At 53.9% G+C, this 15781-nt stretch overlaps 6 protein-coding genes and 1 non-coding gene across 7 annotated transcripts; 3 read left to right on the top strand and 4 right to left on the bottom strand.

Annotated features, from left to right (window-relative positions):
- Positions 1-186: 186 nt before the first annotated feature.
- On the top strand, positions 187-8198 carry CDC39 (CCR4-NOT core subunit cdc39). Its single transcript, XM_062890290.1, has 4 exons — positions 187-1049; positions 1193-1523; positions 1586-7548; positions 7603-8198. Exons 1-4 carry the CDS (start codon positions 783-785, stop codon positions 7645-7647), a joined length of 6606 nt encoding a protein of 2201 aa, XP_062743641.1. The 5' UTR covers positions 187-782; the 3' UTR covers positions 7648-8198.
- A 433-nt stretch (positions 8199-8631) lies between these two features.
- Positions 8632-8853, top strand: QC762_0067940 (uncharacterized protein; the record flags this gene model as incomplete). Its single annotated transcript, XM_062883695.1, has 1 exon — positions 8632-8853. One exon carries the CDS (start codon positions 8632-8634, stop codon positions 8851-8853), a length of 222 nt encoding a protein of 73 aa, XP_062743640.1.
- Positions 8854-9035: 182 nt separating this feature from the next.
- On the bottom strand, positions 9036-10046 carry CCC1 (the record flags this gene model as incomplete). The annotated part of the gene is made up of 1 exon (XM_062890291.1): positions 9036-10046. One exon carries the CDS (start codon positions 10044-10046, stop codon positions 9036-9038), a length of 1011 nt encoding a protein of 336 aa, XP_062743639.1.
- Positions 10047-10884: 838 nt separating this feature from the next.
- QC762_408380 (uncharacterized protein) lies at positions 10885-12395 on the bottom strand (the record flags this gene model as incomplete). Its single annotated transcript, XM_062890292.1, has 2 exons — positions 11582-12395; positions 10885-11530 (listed from the first exon to the last, which is right to left on the bottom strand). Exons 1-2 carry the CDS (start codon positions 11650-11652, stop codon positions 10885-10887), a joined length of 717 nt encoding a protein of 238 aa, XP_062743638.1. The 5' UTR covers positions 11653-12395.
- LGD1 (L-galactonate dehydratase) lies at positions 12088-14264 on the top strand. Its single transcript, XM_062890293.1, has 3 exons — positions 12088-12693; positions 12759-13891; positions 13940-14264. Exons 1-3 carry the CDS (start codon positions 12532-12534, stop codon positions 13965-13967), a joined length of 1323 nt encoding a protein of 440 aa, XP_062743637.1. The 5' UTR covers positions 12088-12531; the 3' UTR covers positions 13968-14264.
- Positions 14111-14181, bottom strand: QC762_0067910. Its single transcript has one exon. It is a non-coding gene; the product is annotated as a tRNA-Gly (tRNA).
- Positions 14265-14523: 259 nt separating the features above from the next.
- Positions 14524-15414, bottom strand: QC762_408400 (uncharacterized protein; the record flags this gene model as incomplete). Its single annotated transcript, XM_062890294.1, has 1 exon — positions 14524-15414. The coding sequence occupies one exon, from the start codon at positions 15412-15414 to the stop codon at positions 14524-14526; it is 891 nt and encodes a 296-aa protein (XP_062743636.1).
- Positions 15415-15781: the final 367 nt, after the last annotated feature.

Raw genomic sequence — 15781 nt, 5'->3', positions numbered from 1 at the left:
AATGCGTCTCTTCCAAGAGATGTGTCATGTCGAATTAGCATCTGCCACAACTGTATATCAGGCTTGCCCAAGTGTAAACAAAGCTATTGGACATTAGTCTAGGCCTATCTACCTTTGCATTAGAACATACTTTTGACTGTATTGCAAATGCCCTTTTAACACAATCTTATTCCTCACACTATGGACAGGCTTCTTGAACGGACTGACATACTATTGTAGGCCTCGGGTGAATCCGATGCGTGCAGCCGCCTAATTCCTCAGGCACCTAACGGTCGGAGCCTTGTCACCCCACATTTGGCTCAGTGTCTCCAGGTACACTCTCACGTGATCACGCCGGTTCCGTCGCTACGATTGGCCGTGGGTGCCAAGCATCTCAGCGCCCCAAACTCAAAGGGATACCTAGCTCGGCAAGCAACACTTGCCATTCAACAACGTCGTAAAAAAGCGACTTTCGATCTTCCATCACCATCCCTATCTCACCCACCACCGTCCCTGGCCCCCTGCCGAGAGCCTGCTGCCAATACCATCCACGATATTACCAGACCGCGACCACCGTCACAGGCCTTACAAGCAACAGCCCTCGTTACTTCGTTACCCCAGCAGAGATCCGCAAAGAGACGGGAGAGAGAGAGAGACCCCTCTGCCGTACCACACACGTCTACAGAATACCTAGTAGCGCCTCGCGCTCCCCCCCTTCACCACCAAAAAAAGAGTCGCTCTGTCCCGCCTTGCCCTGGATAGCAGCACCGGCGATTCCACACATAATTCCTACCTGGTAATCCATGGTCCCCCACTCCAAGAAGGGAACCTTCACACCCAATCCCAATTCTGCCTCCCAGCCCCTCCACACTGGCCTCGCCCACTCGCAGAGTCCCTCCCATCATCACGGTGCGCTGAGTTCGGGTGCCAACCCCAGTACCAGCAGCCCCACTGGCTCCAGCTCCCTGGCCAAGATTGCAGTTGCCCAGGTTCTCCTGCTCCTGAGCACCATCAAAGAGGACAAGGGCGATCCGAGAAGGTGGAAGTCACAGACTGACGCTTTGCAAAAGGTGCGGTGCCAATCGCCCTTTATGCCGCTGTCAGCCTTCTGTCCTCCGCTGCCCCCTCTGCCCCACTGTCAACTGCCATATCCCATACCTATTCCTGCACCCTATTGACCGACTGCTAACCTACTGTTATGGCTTCTCCCCAGCTTATCCATGAGCACGGCATGGATGTCTATTCGAGATACTTCACGCGCCTGGTGGCCTCCAATGCCTCTCAGATCTTCCCCGGCGCGGGGCGGCCAGTAGCGAATTCCAACAATAACAACATGCAACTCCTCGTTGCCGAAATGGAGCTGCTTGCCAGAGACTTCAGCCAAGCGAGGAAGATCGCCGAGTCGATCGAGACCGGCACCGAAGATATATTCCACAATTTTGACTTGTCGACTTTTATGGAACACTTCCAACTCGATGCCCTCGAAAAGACACTGTTGGCCCTGGCCTTCAAACTAGGTAGCAGGGCTGACCTGAAGACCAAAGGTAAGACGCCCTTGCGCAGCGTGCCTACTCCCTCTGTTACTGACATGGTTTCACTGTCGCAGCGGATGCCGTTTTGTCTACCAACTACCCAACCTTTGTGAATATCTTGAGTCGACCGACTGGGGAACACATGGACATGCCCGCCGAATTCGTTGCCGAACTGCTCGACCGATTCATACAACTTCACCCGCCAAACTTCAATGCTGCCGCCAAGAAGGAGTTGGAGTACAAGGTGTCGATGCGGTATTCACAAGGAGGAGACGGAAAGCCGCCCCCCTCTCAGGTTCTGGCGGCCCTGGACCTGATTCGCCTCCTCGCCGACAGGCCACCGAATGCACTGGCCCTCTATATTTACCGTGTCGGGTCAGCCTTCACCAAGGACGAGGAGACATGCGTGAGCTACCTCCAGAACCGACCTTCCAACATCCAACTGTCCGAAGAACAAGTATCTGCCGCGCTTCTGTACACCACCATCAGCCAGACCCCGCCACACAAACCCTCGATTCTCGTTGCGGCCCTGAGGCGGATACTGCCCGACAGCTTCCAGTGGCAGGATGTCGTTTCGTATTTCGACCATGCGAATGCACGCGTAACTTCGGCGCAGTTTCTGCGGTTATACAATGCATTATTACCCATCGCGCTCGAGCATCTCGACAGGTTCAACATTCAACGGCTGTGGGGCGGAGAATGGGAGAATCCCGAAACCCAGCTGTCCTTCATTTGCGCCTATGCCTCACTCACCCCGGAGCAACTGGATGCCACCACCATCCCAGGCCTCAAGCCGACGTTTACGGTGGACGAATACGTACAATCCGACCGGGCAATTCAGGAAATAGCTGCCCTCGCTGTTAGACATCCACTGGTCTCCGAGGCTGCTTTGTCTGCTGTCTTCAATGTGGCTCTGCACTCGATGCATGCCTCACAGAGCACAGAGGCGAAGCGCCTGTTTCAAGACGTCGTTGTGCCTAATCTACATGTCTTTGTCACCTCAGCCTTTGGGGTTCCTAAGCCGTGGCCCACAATGGCCGAAGAGACGCTGGCGTCGCTATTCGAGGGGTTTCTGATCAACAAGACACCGACCTCCGACTTTGTGATGGAAAGCCTCTGGAGACGGGACAAGGTGTGGGTCATGCAGCGGCTGGAAGAACAGCATGCTCTCAAGCCTATTGTCTTGCCAACCATCTTCGAGTTTGCGGTGAGGCACAAGTGGCTCCAGGAGCTGGTTTTCCTTCCCACTGGCTTCGGGCTTGATCTCGTTGCCTATGCGCATGCGCAAGGTTTTCTGAACTTGGAGCAGTGGGCAAGCCAGAACGCTGAGCGACCCGGCGAGATGGCCAGGGCCATAAATCAGTTTCTGTTGATAAAAACGAACCTGGAGCAGACGTATCAGCGGAGCGGAGACAATGGACAAGCCCACACACCCTTGCAGGTCAAAACAGTCTATATGATGCTCGACATTTTGGACAGGTTCAACCTGAAAGCCCCTGTTGTGGATCTGATTCATGTTCAGAGACACTGCATAACAGCTTACCCCCGCCTGATTAACTATGGAGAAGGTTACGACGACATCATCGATGATAATGGGCGGGGCGGGAATATGCTTGCACCAGCAGCCACGACCAGGATGGAAGAGCACTACAAGAAAATGTACGGCGATGAATTGCAGGTTCGCAGTGTGGTCGAGGTTCTCGAACACTACAAACATTCGCGTGTGCCGCTGGAGCAGGACATTTTCGCGTGCATGATTCACGGTCTGTTTGACGAATACGCCCATTATGTCGACTATCCTCTCGAGGCCCTCGCCACTACAGCAGTGCTCTTCGGTGGGATAATCTCTCACAAGTTGATATCGAGACTCCCACTCAAAATTGGTTTGGGTATGATCTTGCAGGCCGTCAAAGAGAATCGTCCCGAGGAGCCCATGTACAAGTTCGGTCTTCAGGCGCTCATGCAGCTCTTTGGCCGGCTGCGGGAATGGCCTGCGTTCTGCAAGGACTTGATCCTGATACCTGGACTACAGGGAACGGAGGCGTACAGGAAGGCGGAAGAGGTGGTTCGCGAGCATGACGAGGAGTTGGCCCGAACCCTTCGCAACGGTCTTCCAGCCATCGCCGGCAGTGACAAGCAACTGACCAATGGCGGTCTGGAGGACAGTCTCAGCTCGGAACAGCACCCTCCCCCGTTCCTGTCCATCAATGTTGGCCCACCTCCCGCCGGGATCAACTACGAAGACCCCACGCCCGATGCCCAGGGCAAAATCCAGTTTGCTCTCAATAACGCCACCGACACGACCCTGCAGTCGATATTCAAGGAGCTCCAGAAGATGTTGGATGTCAAGCACCAGCAGTGGTTCGCCAGTCACCTGGTGGAGGAGCGCGCCAAGATGCAGCCGAACTATCACCATGTCTACCTCGAGCTGGTGAAGCAGTTTGAGGATAGGCTGCTGTGGACCGAAGTTCTGAGGGAGACCTATGTCAGCGTCCAGCGCATGCTCAACTCGGAGCAGACGCAATCGAATTCGACCGAGAGGACTCACCTCAAGAATCTGGGTGGCTGGCTTGGCCTGTTGACCCTTGCTCGTGACAAGCCTATCAAGCACAGCAACATCGCCTTCAGGCAACTCCTGATCGAAGCCCTCGATACCAAGCGTCTCATTGTCGTCATCCCCTTTGTCTGCAAGGTCTTGACCCAGGCAGCCAGCTCGAACGTGTTCAAACCGCCGAACCCCTGGCTCATGGACATTATCCACCTCCTCATTGAACTCTATCACAACGCCGAGCTCAAGCTCAATCTGAAGTTTGAGATCGAGGTGCTCTGCAAGTGCCTCGATCTCGATCATGAGGCGATCGAGCCATCTGGTGAGATCTTGAACCGGCCTCCTCTCGAGGACGTGGGTGACTTGGTTGGGCCAGATAATCTCGACAGTTTTGAGAGCCTATCCCTCAACGGCATGACGGGAGTGAACAGCTCACTTGTCTCGCACCCGGCTCTTGCCATCCCCGACTTGGGGCCCAACCTGAGCGTCCCGTCCACCGAGGTTGTCAGCGCCGCGAAGCTGCACGACATTGTCCGTCAAGCTCTCACGCGCGCGCTGCAAGAGATCATCCAGCCTGTTGTGGATAGGTCTGTGACCATCGCCGCCATCTCTACGCAGCAAATGATCCGCAAGGACTTCGCAACCGAGGGCGACCCGGACAGGGTTCGGATGGCTGCCGTCAACATGGTCAAGTCTACTGCTGGGAGCTTGGCACTTGTGACCTCCAAGGAGCCATTGCGCGCCAACTTCACCAACTATCTCCGCCAGCTCGCCTCGGAGCTTCCTCAGGGTCTCCCAGAAGGTATCATCATGCTGTGTGTCAACTCCAACATGGAGCTGGCTTCCAGCATCATCGAAAAGTCGGCCGAGGAGCGCGGTGTCCCCGAGATTGAGGACTTGCTCGCAGAAGATCTCGAGGCGCGCCGCCATCACCGCATCAACCGACCCAACGACCCATTCATGGATCCCCGCCTGAACCGCTGGGCCTGGACTATCCCCGCTCCTTTCAAGCTGCAGCCCAGCTTGAGCGGCCTCAATGATGAGCAAATGGCCATCTACGATGATTTTGCTCGGCAATCAAGGGTGACTGCTGCTGCGGCTGCTGCCGCCGCTGCCGCCGCCGCCGCCTCTGTTACGCCTTCGCACGTTCCTTCATCGTCGGATGCGAGATCAATTGCAAACGAAGTCCTCGGTGACCAGTACAACTCTGTGTCCACCATTCCTACCCCTGCTGAAACCCCATCGCTTCCCCACATGGGCGTCCAACCTCAGCATTACCCTCCTGTTCATGCTGGCATGGTCAATGGCCGACAACCTGGCATCAGCCCTGTCGACGCTCGGAACGTGGCGGAACGGGTGAACAGCTTGTTGGAAAAGCTGGCGACTGCCGTCAGCAACACGGCCGAGGAGCACTTTGAGGACCTCCCTCGGACCCATGAAGTTATCAACATTCATGACGCCGTCGTCCAGCTTACAATCAAGACTCAACAGACATCTGATGAATTTGCAGTCTATGTGGCGACCCAAATCTCCGGGCTTCTCTTCCGCCCGCAGCCCGAACCCACTTCCCTCCTCTTGGAGACTCTGGTCCACGTGCTGGAGACACTGCGAAAGGTTGCGGGCCCGGCGACGAGTCAACAGATCCGCTGGCTGTTTTACCAGCAGTCAGGTAGTACTTTTTTGAATCTGCCCCTGATCTTGGCGCTGCTCAGAACGGACCTCATTGATTGGCACAGCATCGATGCAGCCATGGCCAAGGCGTTGAATGAACGGAGCAGCGGTTCTATTGAGTTTCTGGAGTCCTTGATGGATCTTACGCTGTTCAGCGAGGCCCCTGTCAATCTCTATACCGATTTCGTTCAGAGCTTGGAGGAAGCCTGGGCGTGGATAACTGAAGAGCCCGAAGTGCCAGGTGGCCAGCGGTTCAAGGCCAAGGTGCTGGGGCCTTCGCCCGAGATTCATCCTGACCGAACCCCCGAGGCTCAGTTCGAGCAGTTTGACTACATCTTTGAGGAATGGGTGCAGCTATGCAACAACGACTGCGCCTCGGAAAAGGCTGCCACAAAGTTTGTGCAACAGTTGAACTGGCGGCGGCACATTGTCACCAAGGAGGACTTTTTCGTCTTTGCGAGGCAAGCAATTGACAAATCCGTCGACCGTGCTGAGCAAAGTGGCCACCTTGGTGAAGGCTTCAGCAACGAGAGCTTCCAGGCAGTTGACGCTCTCGTCAAGATGATCCTCATCTTCACTCAGTCCCACGACGCTCCTGGCACCAGCGAATCATCGCGTGTCGCCTTCCTGGACTCTGTCCTTGCTCTTGGTGTGCTTGTGTTGAACAACCACCACGTTAGACGTGGGGACGCTTTCAACCCACGCGTGTTCTTCCGCTTCTTCTCCAATCTCTTCCACCAGATCATGAACTTGACGGAGAGATTCTCAGACAGTGAGAGCGAAAAGATAGTGCTCAACTTTGCGGCACGTCTATGGGACCTTCGGCCGGTTGTGTACCCTGGCTTCTTGTTTCAATGGATGGGTCTCTTGGCTCACCGCGCCTTTCTCCCAGCGGTCATGCGCATGCCCAACCAGGCAGGCTGGGAGCCCTTCACCAAGCTTCTCACCCATCTCTTCTCTTATCTCGGCAACATGCTGAAAGCTTTCGAAGTGTCCCTTGCCGCTAAGGACCTGTACTCGGGCACGGTGAAGCTTGTGGCTGTGCTTTTCCACGACTTCCCGGAGTATCTTTCTGCCAACCATGTGCAGCTATGCCAGTGCCTGCCCTCGCATGCCACACAGCTCATCAACATGATCTTGTCGGCCTCCACGACGCCGTTCGACAAGGTGCCCGATCCCTTTCGGCCGGGACTCAAGATTGATCGGATCCCCGAGATGAAGGACCCGGTGGTGAGCCTTTATGACTGCGCCGGCCAGCTCAAGGAACTAGGGCTCTATGACATCCTGGAGCAGTCATTGCAAAACGGACCCTCGGAGGACGCCATCGCCCAAATTACGCACGCGATGCACCACGCCGATACCGACTTGACCACGTTTGGCTTTGTGCCTGTCAATGTCGACCGCCGAGTTGTCGACGCCGTGGTTTCCCACATCGCCAACGCGGCCTCCCAACGCGCTGTTAACAACAGTGACGCGCCCGTGTTCGTGTCCGGGGCTCCCGACGTCAAGACTCTGCACATGCTGGTCACCGAGGTGCCGGCCGAGACACGGTACTATCTTCTCAGCAGCATGGTCAACGAACTCCGGTTCGCCAACGCGTCGACAAACTATTTCAGCCATGCCATTGTCGAAATTTTTGGTCACGATCTTGACGACCCGGAGGAGACAGAGATTCGGCAGCAGATTGTGCGAGTTCTCTTGGAGCGCATGGTTGGGTACTGGCCCCAGCCATGGGGTCTCGTGGTCACGATCCTCGAGTTGCTCAAGAATGAAAAGTTTCATTTCTTTGAGCTGCCGTTTATCAAGGCGGCTCCTGAGGTACGTCATCCTTTTTCCTCCACTCTTGAATCTCTTCTAACATGGGTGTTCTAGGTTGCCGCCCGCTTCGAGGCTATCCTCCGCCCCGTTGTGGCGTAGAACGTTGTAATGTAGTACACAACTCTGGCTTCTCAAACCTTGACGAAGGAGGAACCTCGTACTTCTGCACGGCCAAGGCGGAGTTGCATTGCACGGCTGGGAGGGAGATTTTCCAAGAAACACCCAGGCGGGTACCGGAGGGAGTTGTTACTTGCATAATGACATGGCGTAATATTTTTTTTCATCACGGATGCGCGCGTTTATGGTCATTTTGGGGCGTGTCTTAGACAAGGTATACGTGAATCATGGATTGGGGCGTTTGGGTTGGGAAGAAATGTTTAAGGGCGGGGAGTTTGTTGTGGCTGTGTAGTATTAGGCTTTAGGGTTGAGCGCTCATATAAGCGGGGTTTTTTGCGTTGAGGTTTTGAGGGGTTGTGCTTGTAGAATTATGTCAGGAGAGGGAAAAGCGAGTGAGAATAAATAGTCTTGTGCTGTGCTGGAGTGCCGGGTGGTGTGACTGATGATGTGAGGACATGATGGCTGTGATGAGATGCTCTATATTCAAGTAAGTGGTGTAGGTAGTCTTTTGAATCTTCCTTGAAGGGGGTTGAAGGTGAGGTTGAGACTCGACGAACAAAACCAAGCCCACCACCCACCATCTTAATTCCCATCTCCGCGAAAAAAGAAACGACACTCGAGTGTTCTTGGATATAGCCTCTACCCAAGTGAGGAACTTGACATGACAAACAGTTCTACCCAACAACCTGCTGTGGAATTCTGGTTTTGGTCCCTGAAAATGCGGGATCACCCGCTATAACCCACCCCCCTCGGAGTCATCTTCAGCGCTCCGTCCCAATGCTCAGTTGGGCAATTACGCACGCTGTACGCCACCTTTTGCCACCAGCTCTACCTCACAAAGAGCTATAAGAAGACTTCACAACTCACCACGGCTTTCACAACACATCATCCATCCATCACACAATACACAAACTATCTGCTACCTCTTTTCTCAAAACATTACAAACAACCAAATAAAGAAACATCATGTCCGACAAAATCACCTCCTCCACCTCCTCGGCCCCCTCCAACAACCCCTCCTCCTCCTCCAACATCAACCCCCAGCAAACCTCCAACGTCCCCACCGGCGCTGGCGTCAACACTGGCGCCGGTGTCACCCGCCCCAAGACCGAAGCCGAAAAGGAGGCAGACAGGAAATACGAAGAGGCCATGGAGGAGGAGTACGCCAAGCGGGAGGGTGGTGCCTAAGCTTTCCCTCGTCACCATATCACAACCCTGGAGAGAGGTCACACATGTGTAGGATATGCAGGTGTAAATGAAATTCACACAAACGCCTTGATAACAAGAATACCCCCTTTTTAAAACCCACTTTATATCTCTGTACTGACTGTCTATATGAGCTCTTCCGATTTTTTTTTTTCTCTCGTACATCATGACCCAAACGTCCCAACCCCTTCAAACACTTTAACTAAACCCATAGCAGCCCCGGCCGCCATCCCCCCTACAATCACCATCTGCACACCCCCTAGCACACTCTTCTTTGCATGCTGCCTTCCAAACCCAACCACGACAGCCGTCTTGACATAGCCAAACGTGAACAACGCTACCCCCATGACTCCGATCGAGATGTACAGCCCCGCCATCAACTTTCCGATATGTCCGGCCACGAAAAAGTACGGTATAAGCGGTAGGAGCCCACCGAGGAAATACCCGGCCGCTATTGTGACGGCCGATTGCATTGCTCTCGTCCTGCTGTCATCTCTCTGTCTCCTTCTCCTCCGTTTCTCCTCGGCCTTTTGGTCATGGCTTTTTGTACAGTCGTTGTCGGTACATGATGAAGGAAGGGAAATGCCTTGTAACCTCAACAGTAACCCCACCCATTCTTCACTCTCGCCCTCGATAAGCTGGTGTTTCAGGTCCAGTCTGTGTACCTGCAGAGGAAACAAGGCTTGCTGTAACGCCTCAATGACAGCGTCTTGGCCGGCGGTGATGGCGGACTTGGTAGGCGGCCCAGGTTCTTGCAGGAGCGTCATCAGCCTAGAGTGTGACTCTTCGTATGCTGCCAATTCTCCCCTTGCTCCAAGATAACCTCCTAGTCCCATTGAGATGGCGCCTGCTATCAGTTCTGCCAGACCACCATAGATGACTGTGCGGGTGTCTCCTAGCGCGGTAAGTCCTGCTGTGAGAGCAAAGGGGACAGTGAGGCCGTCTGAGAGACCGATTGTAGCGTCGGATATAAGACGGGGGTTGATCAATGGCTTGTGAGCGTCGGGCCCCTGGGCATCATCTATAATCGCAGAAGCGGGAAGCTGAAGCTCTATATCCGTCGAGACATTGTCGAGACTCGGTGGTGGTGGTGGTGTTGATGACTTGGTCGATGTTGCCAGCTTACGCCTATTTTCCCTTATCTTTCTGAATTCCTCTATCGGCACGGCGAACATTTTGGTCTGAGGTCTCGAAAAATATCAAACCGAGAACGGGAGGACAATCTTTCACTTTGGAGACTTTGGAGGCATACTTGAATACCGACCTGACATGGCCAGCGTCGACGGCTAACCCATGGAGTCTTGGGTTATGGGGAGTGTGCAACTTGCGTACTTTCGAACAGGACAACGGGATTGCCAGAGCTGAACAAACGACGTGAAGATATTGAGGCTTCCCGAACTGTGGGGGTTACTGTTGAGCAGCGTAAAACAGAGCACGGTATATGGCAATCTCTGTGGCTCGGTAGATGGGTTGGACGTGTGTACGGCAAGACGAAGTACGTGTCCTGGTGGTTCAGGTGGAACCTGTCAGTTCTGAGTAGATGAGGAGTGGCCAATCCTGCTCGAGATCGGTGTCTGGAATCGATCAACCGCTTGCGGGTGAGAGCGTAAAAAGGGACATGCCAGGTTTGAAGTGTGATGAAATTTTTCGTTCGGACGACGTACCGTTGTACGTGGACGACTGTCATGGCTTCCACGATATGACGCGAAGATGGGATAGCCGAGTGCACCGTTCAACGAACATGGTGATAAATGTTGGATTCGTTCAACGAACATGGTGATAAATGTTGGATTGTGGTGAAGGGGCATGCGGCAGCCTTGGATGTGGGAAGGGAGAAAGGTTTTGAGAGAGTGTGATCCGGTCAGTCGTGACTATTTGAGCGAGTGGAACGTGACATCAGCCCTCAGCTGCTCCTTCTCCCATTGCCTAACTATCGTCATGTGATACCTCCACAGCAAAGCACGGAAGCTAACACGAAGTTCTGAAGCAAACAAGCCCAAAACGTCCAGAAGATCACAGCTTCCAATCCACATCCTTGTAATCAACGTCTCTCACGGGAACGCCTCCCACCCTGGCCATGAACTCAACCAAGGAATCCTCCTCTGTAAGCAACTTCCCACCCCAAACCTCCCTCTGAAAGGCCGCCACCATATCCGTCCCGTTCAGCAGAGCTCCACTCGTCCACAACTTGCCATCGCTCGCCCAGCGTTTCTCAATCCAGTTCGTTCCTGGTGCCAGCTGTCTCAGAATATCCAACATAAATCTCGGTCCCGTGGCAGTCTTGCCCTCCAAGATGCCAGCTCTCAAGGGGACCTCAATGCCGCCGCAGATGGTCATAAAGGCAGAGCAATTGTCGTACGCCTTGCGGACATAAGCCAACTCTGCCTCAGTCGGGTTATACCCAGCGTGGTAGGCTCCGATGAGGACAATGTCCAAGACAGGACAGGTTGCAAAGGAGTCGGTCGGCACGATGGTTGTGCGCGCGGTAAGGTTGCTGACTGAAGGGGTTTTGCCTGTCTCAGTCACCCAGTGAAATTCCATGTCTATGGCTTGTTGCAAGAGATGGACCGGAAGGAAAGCGCTTGACAAGGTTTGAAGAAACCTGGGCGTGAGGCTGTTGAAGAGGTCGACAGGTGCCACGTCGAGGAATTCGGTGAGACTGATACGATCTTGTCAGTGTCAAATTCTAGAACTGTTACAAGGGACGTACCCGCCGAGAAGGATCACACCGACTTGCACAGTTCGGTCTGGCTTGGAGAGGTTGAAGGTCTTGGAAGACATCTTGAAATAGGTTTGTGCAGTGAGTAGTGTGATCTTGATGCGGTAATGAGGTGAGTGAGGGGCATCTTAGAAAGGAGATGATGGGACTATTTAATTTTATTCTCGTCGAAATATCATCTGGCCAAAGATCATCGGAACTCGACCAGCATTGTCTCTGACCAGGACGCTCCGATCTGAACACGGCTTATACACAAAGTCCGAGGGTCCACGCGTCCACCCTCGCAATATTTTTCTACCACCAGCAAAAGAAGCTGTGGTTCATCTCAGAGAAGTTTGCTTTCCTTGCCCTTGTAGGAGCTCAAGTTTCCGCTCTGTTTGTCCCGAGTCGCCTTCGGAACTTAGCCTACTGGTGTTGCATCAGCAGCAGCAGCCCCTTTTGACCAAAATAAACTCCGTAAATATGTCGGACTCTACTTTTTCTCACTTGGGGTAGAAGCAGCCGTCCATCCACGTGCTATTCGGTAGGATACCGAGATCACGCTTGGGACTTACTACCCCTGAATTGAAAAGGGGCAATCCACAATCACAACCTCGTAGTCAATTGACCCGACCCCCAGTCAACGGTTATGTCATGGAACAGAGTACCACCCCCCCACGATTTATCCGTCAATCAAACGGCGCTCCTTCAACTGGTGTTTCCCCAGTTCACCCCACTGTTCCCCTCACAAACCCGAGCTATCCCCAAGCTGCCCCGCGTTCCTGGATCGGAGCTGTATTATGATGAGTTTCTGGATATGTTTACTTGGCTTTCTTCTTTAACTCTTCAAGAATACGCTCTTTTAGACCTTACATCCTAGCCACCATCTCATAGCCTCGTACACAGCTCAAAACCGCACACTCAAAGAGCCGGATATAGGATACAATCTACACACCCCCAAGATGGCCCCCAAAGAAATAACCATAACCTCCTTCTCAACCCGCGATGTCCGCTTCCCCACCTCCCTAGACAAAACCGGCTCCGATGCCATGAACACGGCAGGAGACTACTCAGCCGCCTACTGCATCCTCGAGACCGACTCCGACCTCACCGGCCATGGCATGGTCCGCTCCCCCACCAACCCCCCCTTCCCTTTATAAGCCACCCTTATTGCTAACCCCCATCACAGACCTTCACCATCGGCCGCGGAAACGACCTCGTCTGCGCCGCCATCTCCCACCTCGCCCCCCGCATCCTCCACACCCCCCTCTCCTCCCTCGTCGGCACAAACTTTGGCGCCACCTGGCGGCACCTAGTCAACGACTCCCAGCTCCGCTGGATAGGCCCAGAAAAAGGAGTCATCCACCTCGCCCTAGGCGCGGTAGTCAACGCGTTGTGGGATCTATGGGCCAAAACCCTCAACAAACCCGTCTGGAGGGTAGTAGCAGACATGACCCCAGAAGAATTCGTCGCCTGCATCGACTTCCGCTACATCATCGACGCCATCACCCCCGAGGAAGCCCTCTCCCTCCTGCAGTCAATGCAAGAGGGTAAGCCCGAACGAATCGCCCAGGCGGAAAGAAACGAAGCCGTACCCGCGTACACCACCTCCGCGGGCTGGCTTGGTTACGACGAATCCAAAATGAGGAGATTGCTCCGGGAAACAGTCGCACAGGGGTACAGGCACTTCAAGCTCAAAGTAGGCGGGTCACTACAGGAAGACATCAAACGGTTGACCATCGCCCGTCAAGTCCTCGACTCATCACCCACCCCGGGAGAGAAAATCCTCATGGTGGACGCCAACCAGATTTGGAGCGTGCCCGAGGCGATCGAGTACATGAAATCCCTTGCGGGTTTCAAACCTTGGTTTATTGAAGAGCCGACTTCTCCTGATGATGTCCTGGGGCATCTGGCTATAAGAACTGCGCTGAAACCCTACGGCATCAAGGTCGCCACGGGGGAGATGTGCCAGAACAGGGTCATGTTCAAGCAGTTCCTCATGTCGGGCGCCATAGACGTTTGCCAGATTGACGCCTGTCGGCTGGGTGGTGTCAATGAGGTTCTTGCGGTGATGCTGATGGCGAAGAAGTTTGGGGTTCCGATCGTGCCGCATAGTGGTGGGGTCGGGTTGCCGGAGTATACGCAGCACTTGTCGACGATTGACTATGTGGTGGTGAGCGGGCAGAAGTCGGTGTTGGAGTATGTGGATCATTTGCATGAGCATTTTGTCTGGCCGAGTGTCATTGAAAAGGGGTATTATGTCACGCCTACGCAGCCGGGGTATTCGGTTCAGATGAGGGGGGAGAGTATGGAGCGGTTTGGGTATCCGGGGGAGGAGGGGAAGAGTTGGTGGAGGGGGGGGGAGGCGAGGGGGATTTTGGAGGGGGAGAAGATTTGACGGGGAGGTTTTGTGGTCAAGAGGGATCAAAGGTAGGGTTTGTGGTGTGGTTGAATAAAAGAAAAAGAAGGTGAGGAAATAAATGCCCCTGAAGGAGCGTAGATGAGAGAGAGGTAGGAAAAAATGCAAAAGAGAAGTTGAGTTGCATCAGCCGTGAATCGAACACGGGGCCCATCGATGGCAACGATGGATTTTACCACTAAACCACTGATGCTGTTACTTGATTTGTTGGAGAAATTGCTCGGAAGGTGGGTTCATGTGTGGAGGTATGCGGAACACACCCTACTTGCACCAAGAAAAGGGGCAAGGTACGGGGGATGATTGAAGTTCACCTGGGGGAAGATTTGACATAAGGTATAAAGGCCTTGAAAGATGCTGCAGGAAGCCCAACTAGTAGTAATAGTCCTGTTGAATTATACATGCCGAGCTCTCTTGGAGGGCCTCTCGTCCGGATCATGAACTTCCAACCACTTGCGCACCTTTTCGCCTTGTCCCTTATAGGCTCTCTCTCCCAGAACCACTAGTCTTTGATCGGCTCATACTTTTCTAGCTTCTTCTACGAGCCGAACGTATCAATCAACCACTCGTTTGCCAACTCCTCGTTCTTTTCCCAGGCCTCTGGGAGCCAACGACCGAAAGGTTCGAGGAAGCATTTAGACCAGTATCTCTCAATCGGAGACTTCATCGGCCTCATCTCCGCCGCTGGCACGCCTAAGTCCCACCGCCCATCATAGATCTGGTTTGGGTGATCCTCCGTCTCGTCAAGATAGCGGTACACCTTTGCCTCTCTAAAAGTGATTAACTTGACGGATCCGTCGTTGCAGACAAAGATATTCTCCGTCTGGAGCCTCGCATTGCAAGGTGTAATGCTAATTTCGACGTTCCACATCATCCTGATTTCGGTTTCGATGATTTGTTTCATAATAGAGAGACGGTCTGCTTCGGGGGGAAGTTTGCCGTAGTCGAGGGTGTATTTATTGTTTGGTTCCCTGTAGTCGTCGTCGTCGTCGTCGTCCTTGGGTATGACTTGTTTGCCCATGATTTTATCCATCACTTCCCCTTCACAATGCTCCATCAGCACCATCCTCACCCACCGAGGCTTGCCAGCCTGATGCGTCGGCAGGGCAAACGTCCAACTGCCATGGTACGTCGGGACGATGTGCTTGAATTTCTCGTTCCCAGGCGCAGAAAAACCCTCATAAACAGCTGCTTCCATCGCGTAGTCCAGATCTGCGCGCGCTGTGCAATCCATACACTCGACGCAGGTTTCCCGGGGGCGGAGGTCACAGTTTGGATCACCCATCAAGGGGTTATCCAAAGCGTCGAATATTTGGGCCATGCGCTTGATTGTTAGGTCGTCATCCGAGTAGCAGGTGACTACACAGGGGCCTCCTTTACGCTCGATATCCTTGAAGTCGCGGGTGCTCAGGTCGCCGGTGATGGTCATGACGGCCTCACCAGGAGTCTCGGAGAGGTTCGGTTACCAACGGGGGGTTGTGAAGGACAAAGTTGACACGGCCCTTGAGAGTAAATTCGTCATCGTCTGGACGGCCAGAGCCTCGACATATTTCGCGCCTGGGGCGTGGTCCCCTGTAATTCGAGCAAAACGGCTCAGGGGCGCGATGTTTGTGGAGCTTGAGTCTGGTTCCCGCAGCGTAACGCTCATGCGAACCAAGGTTCGCAGTTGGGGTCGAACTCATGGCGATGGATTGATGTCGGAGGATGCTGTGTTAGTCGCGCCCTATTTATTGTGTGTGCGTGTAGGGTCGAAAAGCTTGCTCAGATATCGGTTCCCTTGTTGGATGTGGAGCAGG

The sequence above is a fragment of the Podospora pseudocomata genome, chromosome 4, assembly GCF_035222375.1.
Source record: "Podospora pseudocomata strain CBS 415.72m chromosome 4, whole genome shotgun sequence".
In the NCBI taxonomy this organism is placed as follows: domain Eukaryota; kingdom Fungi; phylum Ascomycota; class Sordariomycetes; order Sordariales; family Podosporaceae; genus Podospora; species Podospora pseudocomata.
This window is presented reverse-complemented; position numbering and strand designations above follow the sequence as displayed.